Source organism: Aethalodelphis obliquidens, unplaced genomic scaffold (assembly GCF_003676395.1).
Source record: "Aethalodelphis obliquidens isolate GAN/ISIS:26980383/991018 unplaced genomic scaffold, ASM367639v1 scaffold2, whole genome shotgun sequence".
NCBI lineage: Eukaryota > Metazoa > Chordata > Mammalia > Artiodactyla > Delphinidae > Aethalodelphis > Aethalodelphis obliquidens.
Genome location: NW_020837946.1, coordinates 77,490,355 through 77,506,116, shown reverse-complemented (window position 1 = coordinate 77,506,116; position 15,762 = coordinate 77,490,355). Strand labels below are relative to the sequence as shown.

Below are 15,762 nucleotides of genomic sequence, written 5' to 3'. Positions count from 1 at the left end.
TCTATGGAGAAGCCTTGGCAGTATCGTTGAAATCTCTGGGGTCCAAAGATTTTCTAAGTATGTTGTCAGCTTTGGGGGTTATTAAAAAATTAATATTCTGAAGAGATTATTAGATTCAAATCAGTAAGTGGGATAGCTACTCCCTACTTAGGCATACCAGTCTGGATGCTAGATTGAGCTTTGGGGAAAATGCTTGAGTTATATCTATCAAAATCATCAAAGGTTAATTCTCTGCCATTAAGTCAGAATAACCCACCAACCCTTGCCTCTATTAAATTTGTTTCACTGGGGCTTCCCTGGTGGCGCAGTGGTTGAGAATCTGCCTGCCAATGCAGGGGACACGGGTTCGAGCCCTGGTCCGGGAAGATCCCACATGCCGCGGAGCAACTAGGCCCGTGAGCCACAGCTACTGAGCCTGCGCGTCTCTTGCAACAAGAGAGGCTGCGACAGTGAGAGGCCCGCGCACCGCGATGAAGAGTGGCCCCCGCTCGCTGCAACTAGAGAAAGCCCTCGCACAGAAATGAAGACCCAACACAGCCAAAATAAATAAATAAATACATTTATTACAAAAAAAATTTTGTTTCACTGGATGACATGAGATAGTACTGGTGGCAAAGGGAGCTGTTTCTCTGTAAGTACAAGTCCTCCAGAGAACTAGGGGCTTGAGCATTATAAGTTCAAGACTTTGAATTTGTCTACTCGAATATTCACACATGCAAGGGGCTGTATTGTTTATCATGAGATAGGCATGATTTAGAGTGTTGATATAAGGGGTTAGGGCAGTTAAACATGTAAGACATTAGTTGAATACTTGGCTCAATTGTTTAGAGCATGGGAGCTTTACAGGAAGACCAGGGGAACAGATAAGAATTTCTTCTGGGGCTCTCTCACTCTGCCATGTTCTGTGCCCAAAGATCTCACCTCAGTCCCAAGCCAAGTATCTTGAAAATGTGTATGATTGGTTATTTGGGACATTTGACTAATAACATATGTATGTACCTGGGAAAATCATGATCGGCACTATAGAGGGTGTGCAGTATTGATGGAGGAGGGTTTTATGAAGACTGATGTCTAGACATCTTTTGGCTCATGGTACATTTCTCACTGCAAACCCAACTTCATAAACCAATATAGCTAAACTGAGAATTGAGGTTGCTGATGGTAACATATGTCCTGAAGGAGTGCTGTCATCTCACAGAGGGGACAAAAACCAGTTGCACTGTTTTCTTCTTTACTTTCATCTGTTCTTTTACTCATAGTTGTCTATCAAAGCGAGTCAAAGTTGACGCTATCTATCAGTGATTCTGTTCATTGAGTTTTCTTTTAGTGTTTTCTGTTCTGTGTCTGGTGGGACTGTAGTGCTTTGAAAAGAAATTGGGGACTTCCCTGGTGGCGCAGTGGTTAAGAATCCGCCTGGGGACACAGGTTCGAACCCCGGTCTGGGAAGATCCAACATGCTGGGGAGCAACTAAGCCCGTGTGCCACAACTACTGAGCCCGCGTGCCTCAACTACTGAAGCCCGTGTTCCTAGAGCCCATGCTCTGCCACAAGAGGAAACACTGCAATGAGAAGGCTGCGCATTGCAACAAAGAGTAGCCCCCTGTCACCGCAACTAGAGAAAGCCCGCGCAGCAACGAAGACCTAATGCAGCCATAAATAAATAAATAGATACATAGATAGATAGATAGAAATTAAAGAAATTGGGAGTACAAACCTCCAGTTATGTAATAAGTCATGGGGATGGAATATGCAGCATAAGGAATATGGTCAACGATACTGTAATAACTTTGTAGGGACAGATGGTTGCTAGACTTATTGTGGCAATAATTTCATAATGTATACAAACGTCAAGTCATTTTATAGTACACTGAAACTAACCTCATATTGTACATCAACTATATTTCAATTAAAAAGAAACGGCTACTAGGAAAAGAAAAAAAAAAAGGAAGTACTGGAAAGACTGCCAAAGAGAGCATCTGTGCTCCCAGTTTGGGAAGGCCAGGGAAGCAAGGGACAATAAAACACCCTGGGGGCAGGAAACTGGACATATGGTCTTTTGAGGACTTTTCCAGGACTGATTTGTGATTTCTAAGGAAATTTTGGTAAGGATATAACAAAATCAAGTTCCCACTGTCCAAAATGAAAGACTCTTATGCCTGGGAAAAAAAACTGGGCCAATACCTTCTCAATAATAACCTCTGACCTTTTGTTGAGGAGACTGGGAGCCTGCAATTAAATGAAGAAATAAGGCATTATCTTTCCTGAAATGCAAGTCTGTAGTTCAGAGCAGACTACCTCAGTGTCCCAACATGGGACTTCAGAGTCTCTCTCCTGCCATTCAACCGATTTGATGTTTAAATGACTTGTATAGGGTGTTTATGTTAATCAGATGCTAGGATTTGAAAAGTCATTAAAGAACCACAGTAGCATTCTTTGGTCTGCCCATGAGTTCCTCATTAGCAGTCTGTTGTGGAATGTGACATATTTCTTCTCTTTTTTTCTCACAGAATGCTATGAACCTACCCCCTGACAAAGCCAGATTACTGCGGCAATATGACAATGAGAAGAAGTGGGAACTGATTTGCGATCAGGTAAGAAACATTGATGCTTTTTTTCAAGAAATAATGAGAGAAGAGAACCGGATTTCCTCCCTAAATATATCAGACTTTTTTCAGGAGATGCATGAATTTCTGTCTTGTGATTTGCCTTCCTGTTGATTATGACCAAAGGAAGAGTTAGAAAATGACATTTTATTCTTGCATTATTTTAATTCTCTACTTTATTTTTAAATGTTTTTTAGTTAAAATTTCTGGTAACTCTGGTCAAGTGGACAAATCAAATTCAGCTGATCTGTTTTTCTATTTACCTTACATAGCAGTTTATGCTTCCTGAATAATGCAGGTCCTCTAATTTAGTTGGCTTTCTTATTCATGTGTATTGATGTTTACTGGTGCAAGAAGGTGAATTGTTTATAAAGAAACATTGCTTGGGCTGATAAAAAATTATTTCATATTAGAGCAATTCCCCAGGTGTTTTTATCATTAACTCATAACAAATTTAGACTCTTCAGAGAGATATATAATAAAAAGGGGATTTCTCCATTTTCTTTCTTTCTACTCTCCAAATTCTACACTTCAGAGGCCCACTGGTAAGACTCTGAAGTATTTCCATCTAGTTTTTTCTTCTGTTTTTGTTTTTTAAAAACAATATGTGAATACCCGTACATACTCTTCTGCATCTTGATATTTTCTTCAGTATGGATGTCTCTACGTCATTCTTTTAAAATAGTATGTAGTATATTATTGTAATTGGTAGTAATTTTGGGGGGGACTTCACTCCTGGGCAGGTACAGGCTAATTGTTTAAAGCTTAGAAGGCTCACCCTGTAAAGTAAAGATAGGCTCTGTATATTATATATTAGCTCTTTTATTTTGTGCCATGAGCGTCTTCAGGGTGGTCGTGTCCCCCCAACCCCTTGCCACCCTGAAAATTCTTGGTAGTGTTGTAATTTCCTTCCAACCCTTTGGTCTCTGCTGTGGGACAGATGCGTCAGGGGAGCAGAGGCATTTTCTGTTCCCCAAAGGTAGATGGTCCATGTTCCCTAAGGAATAGATACCTGCGGTTTACATGGAGCTTCTGAAGTGCCCATTGTGTGTTGCTTTACTTTAGCTTCTGAACTAAAACAGTAAAGCAGTGGTGGGGACATCATACTCCATTCTGCATGCTATATTGAGCACCACGAGTAGAGACAAGCTGAAGAGAAAGCTTATTGCTTATAGGACCATGATGCAAAAGAATAAAATTTTGCTGACACAGTCTTCTTCCTTGAGACTTAATTTTAAATGAGTATTACCTAAACCTATTACTGCCAAGAGAAATGATTTTATGATAGTGAACAAAGCGTATAGGGGTAATTAGTATAAAGGGAAAATAACCACACAAATGAGAGAGGTCCAGGGGTGGTTAGAAATCCTGCGTATGACAGGTTGTGATGGAGCACAGAGCTCAGGCAAAGGAAGGTTTTCTTGGGTGATGGTTTGCATCTCCAACATGCCAGAAAGGGAAGCCTGCTGATGATGGACATTTCTAACAGCTATGCTCTTCTCAGCCCATAAGTAGCTTCATGGAGTTAGTGATGGGGTCTAGCGGGGATCTCGAGGCAGAGGGAGGAACAAGTCAGTTATCTTGATTATGTTTCTGATTCTCAAATCCTCGATGTTCAGGTTATTATTGCCCTTAAATGTTAACATGCCAGGATGTGGAGAATTGAGCTACTTCATTGGTTCCTTTCTGGTGGTCACTTTCACACATGCTGACAGCTGCAAACGGAAGTGGCTCCATCAGTTCTAAGGCATGTGTGATTTGTTAATAATAAGGAAATAATCATAATAATCATTATTGCCAGTAACCAACATTTAATAAGCAGATTGTCTTCATAAGAGTTCTGTGTTAAATCTCGAAAGCAGTCATACTCATTAATATCTCCATTTGACATACAGGGAAAACTGAGACTTAGAGATATCATTGCTGAAGCTCACATAGCTGTTACGTGGTAAAGGGGCGTACACAGTCTGATCTGGAGAATATGTACATTCTGGGGTCTATACCCTTAACCACTAGCTCTTTGCTCCCTTCCTTATAAAGTGCTCAAGTTTGTGAATAAACTTAAAAATACATGTTATCTCCGTTTCTCCGACTTGCATTCTGTCATGCTTTCCTGAGAGGGAGAGAAAGCCGGGAGTTGTTAACACAGGCACTAAGCTGCCATTATGGTGAACTACCATTTTTGGTTAACCATTAGTCATTGTGAGAATTGTGGCCAGCAGAAAACTGGGCTTTTTGTCACATATAGGTAACCCACTGGTATGTCACACACATGAATATCATTTCTCCTATGTATGTTTGTGAGGGAAAAGATAAAAACCATGAGCTTAGAGCATTCATAATGTAGTATTTATATGGCAAATATAATGTATTGGTGTTTGTTGACTGTTTATCTGTTACCTACATGGACCATGTCATATATATATTTGGTACCTATCTATATCTGTCAGTGGTACCTAAACTGATAGACACTCAAAATACATTTGTTTTTATGATTCCATTTATATGAAATGTCCAGAATACAAAAATCTGTAGAGACGGAAAGTAGATTAATGGTTGCCATGGCCTGGGAGGGGGGATGAGGAGTGACTGCTAATGGGTGTGGATTTCTCTTTAGTGTGACAAAAATTACACAAAAATTACTATAAAAAGACTTTTTGGGAAAATTGGGGATATTTGACTTGTGACTCCCAAGGAATTATTAGATGATTCCAAGAAATTATCTTTGACTTTTTTGGTTTTGGTTTTGGTATTGGATTAAATAAGAATCTGTTCTTACTTTTTAAGAAACATGTACTTGTGCAAGGATGAAATGATATGACTGGAGTTTGTTGTAAAATACTTCATCGAAAAAACGTGGTAGATAAAGGAAATGTGGAAGAACCTTTAGTTGTTGAATCTTGGTGAGATATGTTGAGGTCTATTATAGTAAAATCTCAAGTTTTGTGAATTTTGGAAAATTTATAATATAAAATTTAAAAACAAAGATATTTGCTACTTAACTACCTTCATTTTTTTCCTCATCTGTAAAATATAGTTAATACTAACATCCTTAAATTATTTTGAAGATTGGAGGCAATATATGTACAGTACGTAGACTAACACTGGGCATATAGTAAGTGCTTCATAAGTGGTAGGGCTGCTTCTGCTGTGGCTGAGGGGCCCAGATATTAAATGTTAGAATCATGATTATTTTTATTGTCAACTTGTCTTCAAAAGATTCAGGGAAATTTATTGTTGAATCAATCATCATATGTTCCCCAAACATACTTTGCGGTTTGAATACATGGTGCATGATGCTGTCAGGAAAAGCCACAGCTATAGATTTCAGTCCAAGAAAACATCAAGGTGAACCTCTCTTTTGTGAAGTCTTAAAACAATGATCATGCTGTGTTGTCATTGCTCCCTGACACACAACCCATTCCCTGGCCCCTGTTGCTTTGTGCACAAATAACGTACTAAATACAAATATTAATTTTATTTCTTTCAAAACAAATAATGCAGATACATTATCTGTTATCTTAAAATATATGTTATATGCAAGGTGTACAAAGTAAAATTGGCTATTAAAGAAATTTAATTCTAAAAAGAAGTATGTGAACAAGCGTGTTGGATGACACAGGGAGAGATTACTTCAGGTTTCAGTTCCATGAAAAATTATCATGTGGACACTGTGAATCATGGAACTGGTCATGTTTCTCCTTTTTTCCCTTGGTTGCTAGAATGCTCGGAGCCAAATCTGTGGTCTTCCCTTACCGAGTATACAGTATCTTAGTAGCCTACGTTTTGTTTACCAGCCTCATCCATGGCTTCATTGAATTTTTCCTGCCCACATTTTCCCTCCACATTGATTTCCTCACTTAAAAAAAAAAATCTTGTATGAAGCTGTAAAATTTCAGAAGTCTTCTTTTTGAACAAGATGAACATAAAATATATCAGCATTATTAGTGAACAAAAATTAAGTTTGCACAGATAACAATACTAAAATTTTCTATCTGCTGTGGGCATTGTGCAAATCGGTGCATCATATATTCCAGCAGTATCCTTTAGCCCTTTCCTAGATTACTGCATAAATATAAAGATGACCTGCGCTTCCAGTGGGTCTCAGAGGTTAGACATGGGAGAACCGTGTAAGTCTGTTCTGAGTGGGATGATAGAAGCCGAAGAAAGAGGCTTCCCTGCTGGGTTTTGGGCAGTATGAGGTGTATCCCAGGGAACTTATTTCTGTGCTGTAGTAAGTGGGCAGAGTTCCACGAGGACGTCCGTTCGAGGACTCGGTGGGGACACCGAGGCTAATTTTATAATAGATGAAATGACAGCGTGAGAGTAAAAAGCTGGAAATACTAAGCTCTTTTGACAAACGCAAATGAAAACTCACAAGCTGTGTAGCAATAAGAGGGCTCTTTCAATGGTCTTTATATCTATGCAGAGAGGGAAGGCCCTTGCTCTCACTCTTGCCTCAATTTTCAGTGCTCCCTGAACACAGACCCTGTGCTGCACTGGTTGGCTTTGGGGTCTTGGCAGTTTCCCACAAGTTAAGGATAAAGGTTGCATATAGGGAGCTTCAAAGATCCTGGATGAATTTAAGGCTTTCAGATCATTATATCTGGAAGGGTTGTTAGAGATCATTTATTTCAAGCCACTCTTTAAATTCTTCTCAAAAAGAATACTTAACGCATGCTTGTCAAAAAAAAAAATTTAACTGTATTGGATCATAGGAAGTAAAGCAGAAATCCTTTTGCCTTTCCTGCCCGTTCACTAAACTCCTTATTTTATAGATGATGAAATGGAGGTTCAAGAACATAAAGGACTAGGCCAGTGCCAAGGCCACCCGGGTTAGTTAGACAAGAACACCAATTCCAAACTCCAGTCATGAGCCGTTTCAATTATTAGGGACCTAGAAACAATCCATTGAAACCTGAATTGTAGTAGGTAAGGGGCTATCACCAAGGCTTCATTCTGTGGCTTCTCAGGTGATGTTGGCAGGGAGGGAATGGGGTCTGTAGAACTTAGCGGTGGTGGTGGCTTGGTTCGTAACTGTGCCTCAGCTGAATAAGTGGAAGTGGTTAGTCAAAAATTCAGGACATTGTAGATGACTAAGACTGAGGGGGGTAGATTCCGCGAATGTACGTAATCCCGTCCCAAAATGTTAGCAGTGCATACCTGAGCTGGGTCAGAAAACTCCCCTGTGGCTTTGCTGGTGATGGCACAATTTGTTTTTTTTTTGCAGGGGGCGGTGGTTTGGCACGGCTCGACCTTGCCCCCTAATGGCTGGCTATTGCTTTGCATTGTAGCCTCGTGAGAGATGGGTGTCTTCCCTTTGCTTGTATAGAATGATATGGGAGAAGGAGATTAAAAACAAAGACAAAAAAGGGGAGAGTGAAGAGGTGGCAGAAAATCATACCCACTTAGACTCAGCTTCCTGTGTTCAGCACTTCAGGGAGATCAGATTGCAGCTCTCAAGGCTTGGCATGTACGTGTCCTAGTCAGGAAAGGGGAAGGCCCTTGCAGCCACTCAGCCAGAGCTGAGCCAGGCCAGTGGTACTAAGATACTCCAGTACAGTGAGAGTTGCTCTTGTCTTTTTCAACACAACTGACCCAGACCATTTGAATGTATTTAATCATCAAGAATATAATTATTTTTAAACCCTTCACTTATTTTCTAATACTATTTCTTCTGAAAGACAAGAAAGTTACTTACTGGATAACTTACTAAGCCAATTTGCCACTGGAATCAAATTTCCTAAAATATTGAAGAGCACACGTATATCTCTGATTTGTTTTATTAACTGTACATGTTTTTATGAGCCAGTTAGAGCTCTTCTCTGCCAGGTAAGCAAATATTACTGGATACTGATAAATTATTTCTTATAGACCATCAGATTCAGTTAATGAGGGCTTGTCCTTGGAGCCCCAGGGGAAATAAATGAGTCGTAACAAGGGAGGGTGGGAAGGATGGCTGTAGCCTGCTTCCGTGTCGGCTGTCATGTTAGTCATTGGAGCAGTGTATGGATAGCATAGATAGTGTGGGAAAGAAGCAGAAGGAAAAGATGGTGATGCAGCAGTAGCCTTCGCCTTGCTCTACCCCCTCTCCTCTTGCTCCAAGACTCCCGATTTAATCTGCCTTTAGCCGCTATCCCCCAGTTCCAGGCTTTGATTCTACATTTAGCCCAGCTCACTTCATTGAGGCTTTCCCAGCTGTCGGGACAGCAGACAGCCATCTCCCTGCCCTCTCCCCCTTATTCATTCCTCTATTACTATATTTAATATTATTTGGGTTAAGTTGTTTACATTTTTACTGTACTTCCATAGTTCTGTGGTATGTTGAAATGCTCTTTAGTTTAAAATCATTGTTAGGTTTTGCGATCTGTTTAATTGTTTTGAAATTCTATCTTTCAAACCCTTAGTGTTTTTCTTCTATCGTTTTGATATTTGGTCTTTCCCTTCTGTGTAATCCTCCTTTTGACTATGCGTTAGTTGGATTTTTTGTTTGGTATTTTGTTTTCTAGTTTATCTGAAAAAAATTTACTATGCATCTTATAAAAATGAGAATTTTCTCTTGTATCCAAATAAAGTCATCACAATTAAAATGAGTAATAATTTCTTAATATCATCTACTTCCCGGTTCATATTTCTCAGTTTTCTTAATGTTCTTCCCACCTGGTTTTGTTCAAACTAGTCCAGAATCAATCACACACTACATCTGGCAGTTACGTTCTTTAAGTCTCTTTTAATCTAGAACAGACTTTTATTCATGATGCTCATATAGTAAAGCGACCAGGCAAGCCATTTTGTAGGAAATCTTGTTTCCTGTATTTACCTGATTGTTTCCTAGAGGTGTCTGAGCTCCTGAATTTCCTGTTAACCAGAAGTTAGATGTAAAGATATGATAGATTGATGTTGAACGTCTTTGTCTGGAATATAAGAGACAAATAATATCTGATATCTCACCATTAGATAATAAAGGTCAAAGGATCAGATGGCAACCTGATTCCTCTGTTGTATAATTATGTTTTTCCCTTACGCAGAAAGGAATCTGTGGAGTGTTACTTTGGCATCATATATACGTCGTCTCGTTACCTATCAGCCTTGTACCTAGTGAGTTTTAAAACCAATTGATAATTTTTGGCTGAATCAGTTTCATTAGGAGTTGCAGGAAAAAAGACAAACCCGATTTTCTAATTTTATTTCCCTTCAACATTAAGCCAGCAGCTAGAGCTTTCACCTGGTCCTGGTTTACCCTGGAATTAACTATTCCTGTAATTCTTTCCCTCAATTGTCATTTTTCAAAGTAAGGGCTTAGTGTAATAGATACCTCAAAAGGCGACAAATGTTTTCTTTAGCTTCATTTTGTGAAGATCATTGTGAACCCATGGATTTTCATAGTCAGTGTGTCACAATCAATAGGAGATTTTTTTTGCGGGGGGGGCTCACATTAACAACATTTTAACATTTGGGAGCTCCTTCGTGCTGGCTCATCTATCCTTTTGACATGACCCTATTAATCCTTACAAGCTTTTTGTATGGTGCAAAAATCATTTCTTAGGCTTAACTTATACTTTCCTTGCACCTGACCTAGAATAAGACATTTCTTCAAGGAGCCCTATTCTTTTTCCCAGGGGATGGTATTAGAAGTTGTCATATTATTAGGTTGTCACAGCTGCTGGGTGAATTTGTGTCTCAGTTTAAGTGTCTGGACCTTGAAAATGTATGTCTAAACATTATGAGTTCAAATTGATATTTCCAAATCAATTTTTAATATTAATTCACTTATTTTTTTGATTTTATAATTATCACTTTTTTTTCAGTGAAATATTTGATTCCTAACATCAGTTATTTGTCTTTTCCTATAATGTTAAAAATTTCAAAATAACAACTACCAATATCATTACTAACTAAAGTTCCTAGGTGAAGGATAAATGTCTTGTACCTTTGTGTCCTCGGAATGCATCCTATTAAAGATGTGCCGAGTACTGTCATTTAAAGTCACTTGATGTTGATACCTTTTCTGTTATTAACTTCCAGTATAAGTTAGAGTAACGATAGATAACAAACAGATGCTGTATGAGATTCCTAGGGCTGTCATAACAAATGACCACAAACTCCATGGCTTAAAACAACAGAAAGGGTTTTGTCACAGTTCTGGAGGCCAGAAGTCTGGAATCAAGCTGTCTGCCGGGCTGTGTTCCCTCCAAAGGCTCCAGGGGAGAATCCTTCCTGTCTCATCCAGCTTCTGGTGTCTATTGGCGTTCCTTGGCCTGTGGCTGCATAACTTCAGTCTCTGCCTCCGTCTTCACGTGGCCTTCCCAAACTCTTCTCCTTGTATCTGATCCTTCTCCTCTGTCTCTTATAAGGATACTTGTCACTGGGTATGAGCCTACCTGTATACTCCAGGGTGATCTCATCTCAAGATCCTTAACTTCATTGTATCCACAAAGACCCTTTTTTCCAAATATGGTCACATTCACTGGTTCAGGGGTTAGGACATGGACAAATATTTTGGGTTGGGGGACACCATTCAACCCACTATAGATGCCAAGACACATAATGATTTACAAAACAAGCTTGTCGTTCACATAACAATCCAAGTTGGTATTGTTGATCATTGGGGGTTAAATTACACAGAATTAATCAGGGATCCACTTGAGGCTGTTTTCAACATAGTTTCAGCTTTGAAATCAAAGGAAGAAAGAAAATGCAGGTGGACACCTGGAGAGTTTTTTGGGCCAGGTTTGAAAGTGGCATGTGTTATAGTCTTATTTTTTTTAGCTAGGCCTGCCAAGGAGGATGAGAAATGTAGCCTAGCTGAATACCCAGGAAAGAGAAGAAAGTGTTAGTAAACAGCTAGTCTCTGCTATGATTACCAATTTTGATAGTCTGATAGTTTCATTTGTTTTAGATTGTATTCAATTTTAAAACTTGCCTTGGGCTTCCCTGGTGGCGCAGTGGTTGAGAGTCCTCCTGCCGATGCAGGGGACACGGGTTCGTGCCCCGGTCCGGGAAGATCCCACATGCCGCGGAGCGGCTGGGCCCGTGAGCCATGGCCGCTGGGCCTGCGTGTCCAGAGCCTGTGCTCCGCAACGGGAGAGGCCACAACAGTGAGAGGCCCGCATACTGCAAGAAACGAACAAACAAACAAAACCTTGCCTTTATTTATGTATTCATTAATTTATTCATTGAATAAGCATTTAGTTGTATAGGTGAGGGAAAGCAAAGAGTAAAGTGAGAGAGGGTATGGGTCTGAGTTCTCCCAAAACAGATACCTCCTGTGATACTTGGAGTCTGGAAAGGACTCTAAATGGTTGATAGTATCAGTCTGTTCTGAGTTCCAGCAGGGGGCCAAGCCAGGCATGAATTGGCTTTGGGACATGCATTCTTGCCAAATTAAAAAAAAATTGTCTCTGAGTTATCTTCTCCTTGAGATTTTTTTTTAACATCTTTATTGGAGTATAATTGCTTTACAATGGTGTGTTAGTTTCTGCTGTATAACAAAGTGAATCAGCTATACATATACATATATCCCCATATCTCCTCCCTCTTGCGTCTCCCTCCCACCCTCCCTATCTCACCCCTGTAGGTGGACACAAAGCACCGAGCTGATCTCCCTGTGCCATGTGGCTGCTTCCCACTAGCTATCTATTTTACGTTTGGTAGTGTATATATGTCCACGCCACTCTCTCACTTCGTCCCAGCTTACCCTTCTCCCACTCCCCATGTCCTCAAGTCCATTCTGTACTTCTGCGTCTTTATTCCTGTCCTGCCTCTAGGTTCTTCAGAATCTCCTTGAGATTTTAAAGGGACTGTTGTCCTTTTCTTGAAGTTGCCAAACCTGAGTTAGTTGCTATTAAAAAGAAGACAAGTTTTAGTTTCCCTCCAGAAAGCAAGTTTCTCTTCCATTAAGACTTACTCCAGGCCTCCAATTTCTTGATTCTAAAACGCTGGAGAAGCAATGAGAGGAGCAGATGCCAACTCTCTATATGTTGAGCTTTCTAGAGTTTAGTATCTCTGGAGACATGGAAAATTGAGTCTGAACCCAGAAGTGAGTTTACATCTTTCCTCTTCCAGAATTTCCCTTTGTCATACAACTTTTATAGTGGGGAGAAAAGATGCTGGCTTATCCCACAGGGACTGAGAGAGGGACAGAAAATGGGGAGAAAGTTAGCTAAACAAGGGGGGAATTATTCCTTTTTAAAGGAATCCTTTTTGGCAGCTTGATGTACATGCTCTCTCAGAAATGCTATTCGGCATTAGCAGCTAGAGCAAGAGGCCTGGGGCTCAGTCTGATATGAAGAGTTTAGGTTATCTTTTGCCAGAATGAACATCGCATTTCCTGCCTTCCTGCCTGGTAATACAAATGGAATTACAGATCCCCCGAACCCCCCCTTAAAACAACTAAATTGCCTGAGCTGACCCAGACAACTTGGTGATGCTGTTTGAAATAAACTTGATTGTATGAGTATCTTCTGTAAACTTGGGAATGCTGTTACAGGAAATGAAGAATCATGTAGCCAGTTTAAGGCATGCAGGCTAGACTGAGGTTGACCTTTGACACTATCTTTCAGAACATAATTTGTATTATTTATTAAGGTGTAGTAGCCAAGAATTTCGACTAGGTAATTAATACAAATGCTACTTTATGTTGTTTTAACACATGGATATTTAACTCATCATCTTTGCTGTGGAAGGCTGTTTTAGTTTAACTTTATTAGTATGGCTTCCTTCCTTAAAAATTCAACAAATTCAATTAAAACACTTTAAATAGGGGAAAATGATGAACTATGAATAGGATTAAAGAAGCCAAATTAATATTAAAGAATGAATTATAGGATGTTTTGATTAGGAAAGACCTGTTGAACTAGAAGAGACTTTTGCTAGTCTAAATAAAGGAAATCATTTGGAAAAGTCTCATCAAAAGTTATTTTCAGTCTGAGAGCTGTAATGGAACACTTGGAAAGTTGTCCTCTCCTCTCAGACTAGGAAAATGATTTCATATTCAGAGCTGAAGAATGCTTCACGGCCCTCCAAGAAACTGTGGCTGTGGAATGCATCTGACATGCTGATTTTTCTGCACTAGTCTTAAGTGCAGAAATGGCCAACTTTTAAAGTTGGGAACGGAGAAAGGGGAGTTACATGGTATTAACTGTATGCTCTTCCACTATTCAAAACTCCTCATTGACTCCCTGTTGTCTGTTCTGTATGCATTAGCTTATTATTTGACATCTGCCTTTGTCCTTTCCAACTTACTGTTTAGATCCTTTTGTGCCATTGCCTTTCATAAACTGTGTTACTGGAACCCAGCTAAAGCCTTGAAGTTGCTGGCACATGCCCTGTGCTTCTCTGCCTTTGTTTCCATGTTCCCCCATCTGGAAGTCTCTGACTCCTGCCTCTCACACTGTCCCAGGATATCTATATGCTGCCTGTCCTTCAAAACACAATTCAAAAGCCAGTTTCTTCAGGGAAGTTCCTTTGATCATCTCGGTTGGAAAGAGCCTTACCTTTCTTTGAACTTCCAGAGGATCCCATATGGCTCTTATCATATTCTGCTTTGTATTACATAAATGTCTGTTGTATCTCAGAGATGAGATTTAATGCTTTGGCATCGAATTAGTTTCGTTTTGTGCTTTTTACACGGTGTCTCGCATAATATGTTCTGGATGAATGGAAGAATGAAATGACCGACCAAAAACAAAAAGTTTTTTTTTCACCTTGATATTTTTCATGTTAGTGCCTGGAAACAGGAGACCTAAATGTGATAGCAAGATTTAAGATGTTCAGAGGCAGGGACTTGTCTAGCAAAATGTTTTCATCCAATAATAACCGCAGGGATCCTTCTAAATAGTAGCACAGCTGGCATTAGCTGCCTCTGGTAGTCGTTAGACAAAATTTGAATCCCATCTGAATGTGCTTTCTTGGCCATCAATTGTTATAAGTAGGTAGAGTCTTAATACTTTTTCTTCATTTTCTCTTCATTGTCCTCTTCTTTCATATGCATACTTTCTGTAGGTGGGGTAGTCATCTGGCAGCCTTTCCAAAGTGTCAGAATTTGTTTTTTTCTTTTTGGGAAACATGGAATATGCATTCCCTTGGGAACTTTGGTACTCTCAATTCCTTGGGGGAATCTGGCTCTGTTTGCGTACATTTTCTTCATGTGTGTATAAGTTGTTGCTGCTGTGAGAGCTGAGATGTTATGGCTAACCTCAGTTTCCCTGCTTAGGAACCTGGTTTCTGGTCTTGGCACCTCCTCCTCCCACACATGCACTCTTTCCTGGCCTCTGCTATATTGTGTAAATCACTTCACTTCTGTCTATATACAATATTAATGCAATATTTTATTTTTGTCTTTCCTCCTCTTCATCTACTCTTGTCAGCGTTCTCCATTTTAGAGGGTAAACCCTTGGAGGACATAGATTATTCCTGTCAGTGTAGCTCTGAAGAGCATTTAGCACCAAGCTAAGTCCTGCAAATTAGTACTCACTAATGGCAATGATGCTGGTTGTAATTAGAGCTCATTTAGAGACAACAGTTTGCTTACTCAGCCTTGGCAAAGCAAGGCCAACTACTGTCAGCTTCTAGGAAGAAAAATCAAGCTTAGTGAGCTTATGTGCACAAAAGCAAAGCCCTTTGAATTTTCACCATCTAAATTTATTACAGGAGCAGAATAATGAAACATTAGTAATGGTATAATGATGGTGACGTCTAATTCATCCCTAAGGGTGTTGAAGCAGTTTGTGTGGCTTTGCTTAATCCACTATTGAAATACAGCCAGTGACCCTGTGACTTTCCCAAACAGGGAAGAAACTCAACACTAAGTGTGTCCCCCACAAGCCATTCATTTCCCAGAGACTCACTATAATTTCTTTTCTTAAACCTCAGAATATGAAGATATAAGATAAACTTAAATGAAATTCTGTTTGATTTTGGAGCTGCTTATCCAAATAGAATTTATGGAGCAGAAATGCTTATGACATGCTTGTTGTAAGTCCAGCCAATGCCAAATTAACCTCAGTTAAGTAATTTCTCCTGTAATTATACACATGGATAGAGAGGATGCAAAGGATCAGAAATGTTGTGCTAGGTGAGTGGAATGTCCAGTTCCAAACCTTTATGCAAAAAAGCTTTCAGTGACAAAGTTTATTAGATTCAGGTGGGGAAAGGGGGG

The 15,762-nt window shown here is 39.7% G+C and overlaps 1 protein-coding gene across 4 annotated transcripts in view; it reads left to right on the top strand.

Moving 5' to 3' along the window:
- Positions 1–15,762, top strand: part of FMNL2 (formin like 2) — a 304,003-nt gene that overhangs the window by 172,456 nt on the left and 115,785 nt on the right. For all 4 annotated transcript variants that reach the window (XM_027131197.1, XM_027131206.1, XM_027131213.1 and 1 more), the window contains exon 2: positions 2,508–2,591. In XM_027131197.1, coding sequence (XP_026986998.1) covers positions 2,508–2,591 — 84 coding nt within the window. The remainder of the gene's footprint in view (positions 1–2,507; positions 2,592–15,762) is intronic.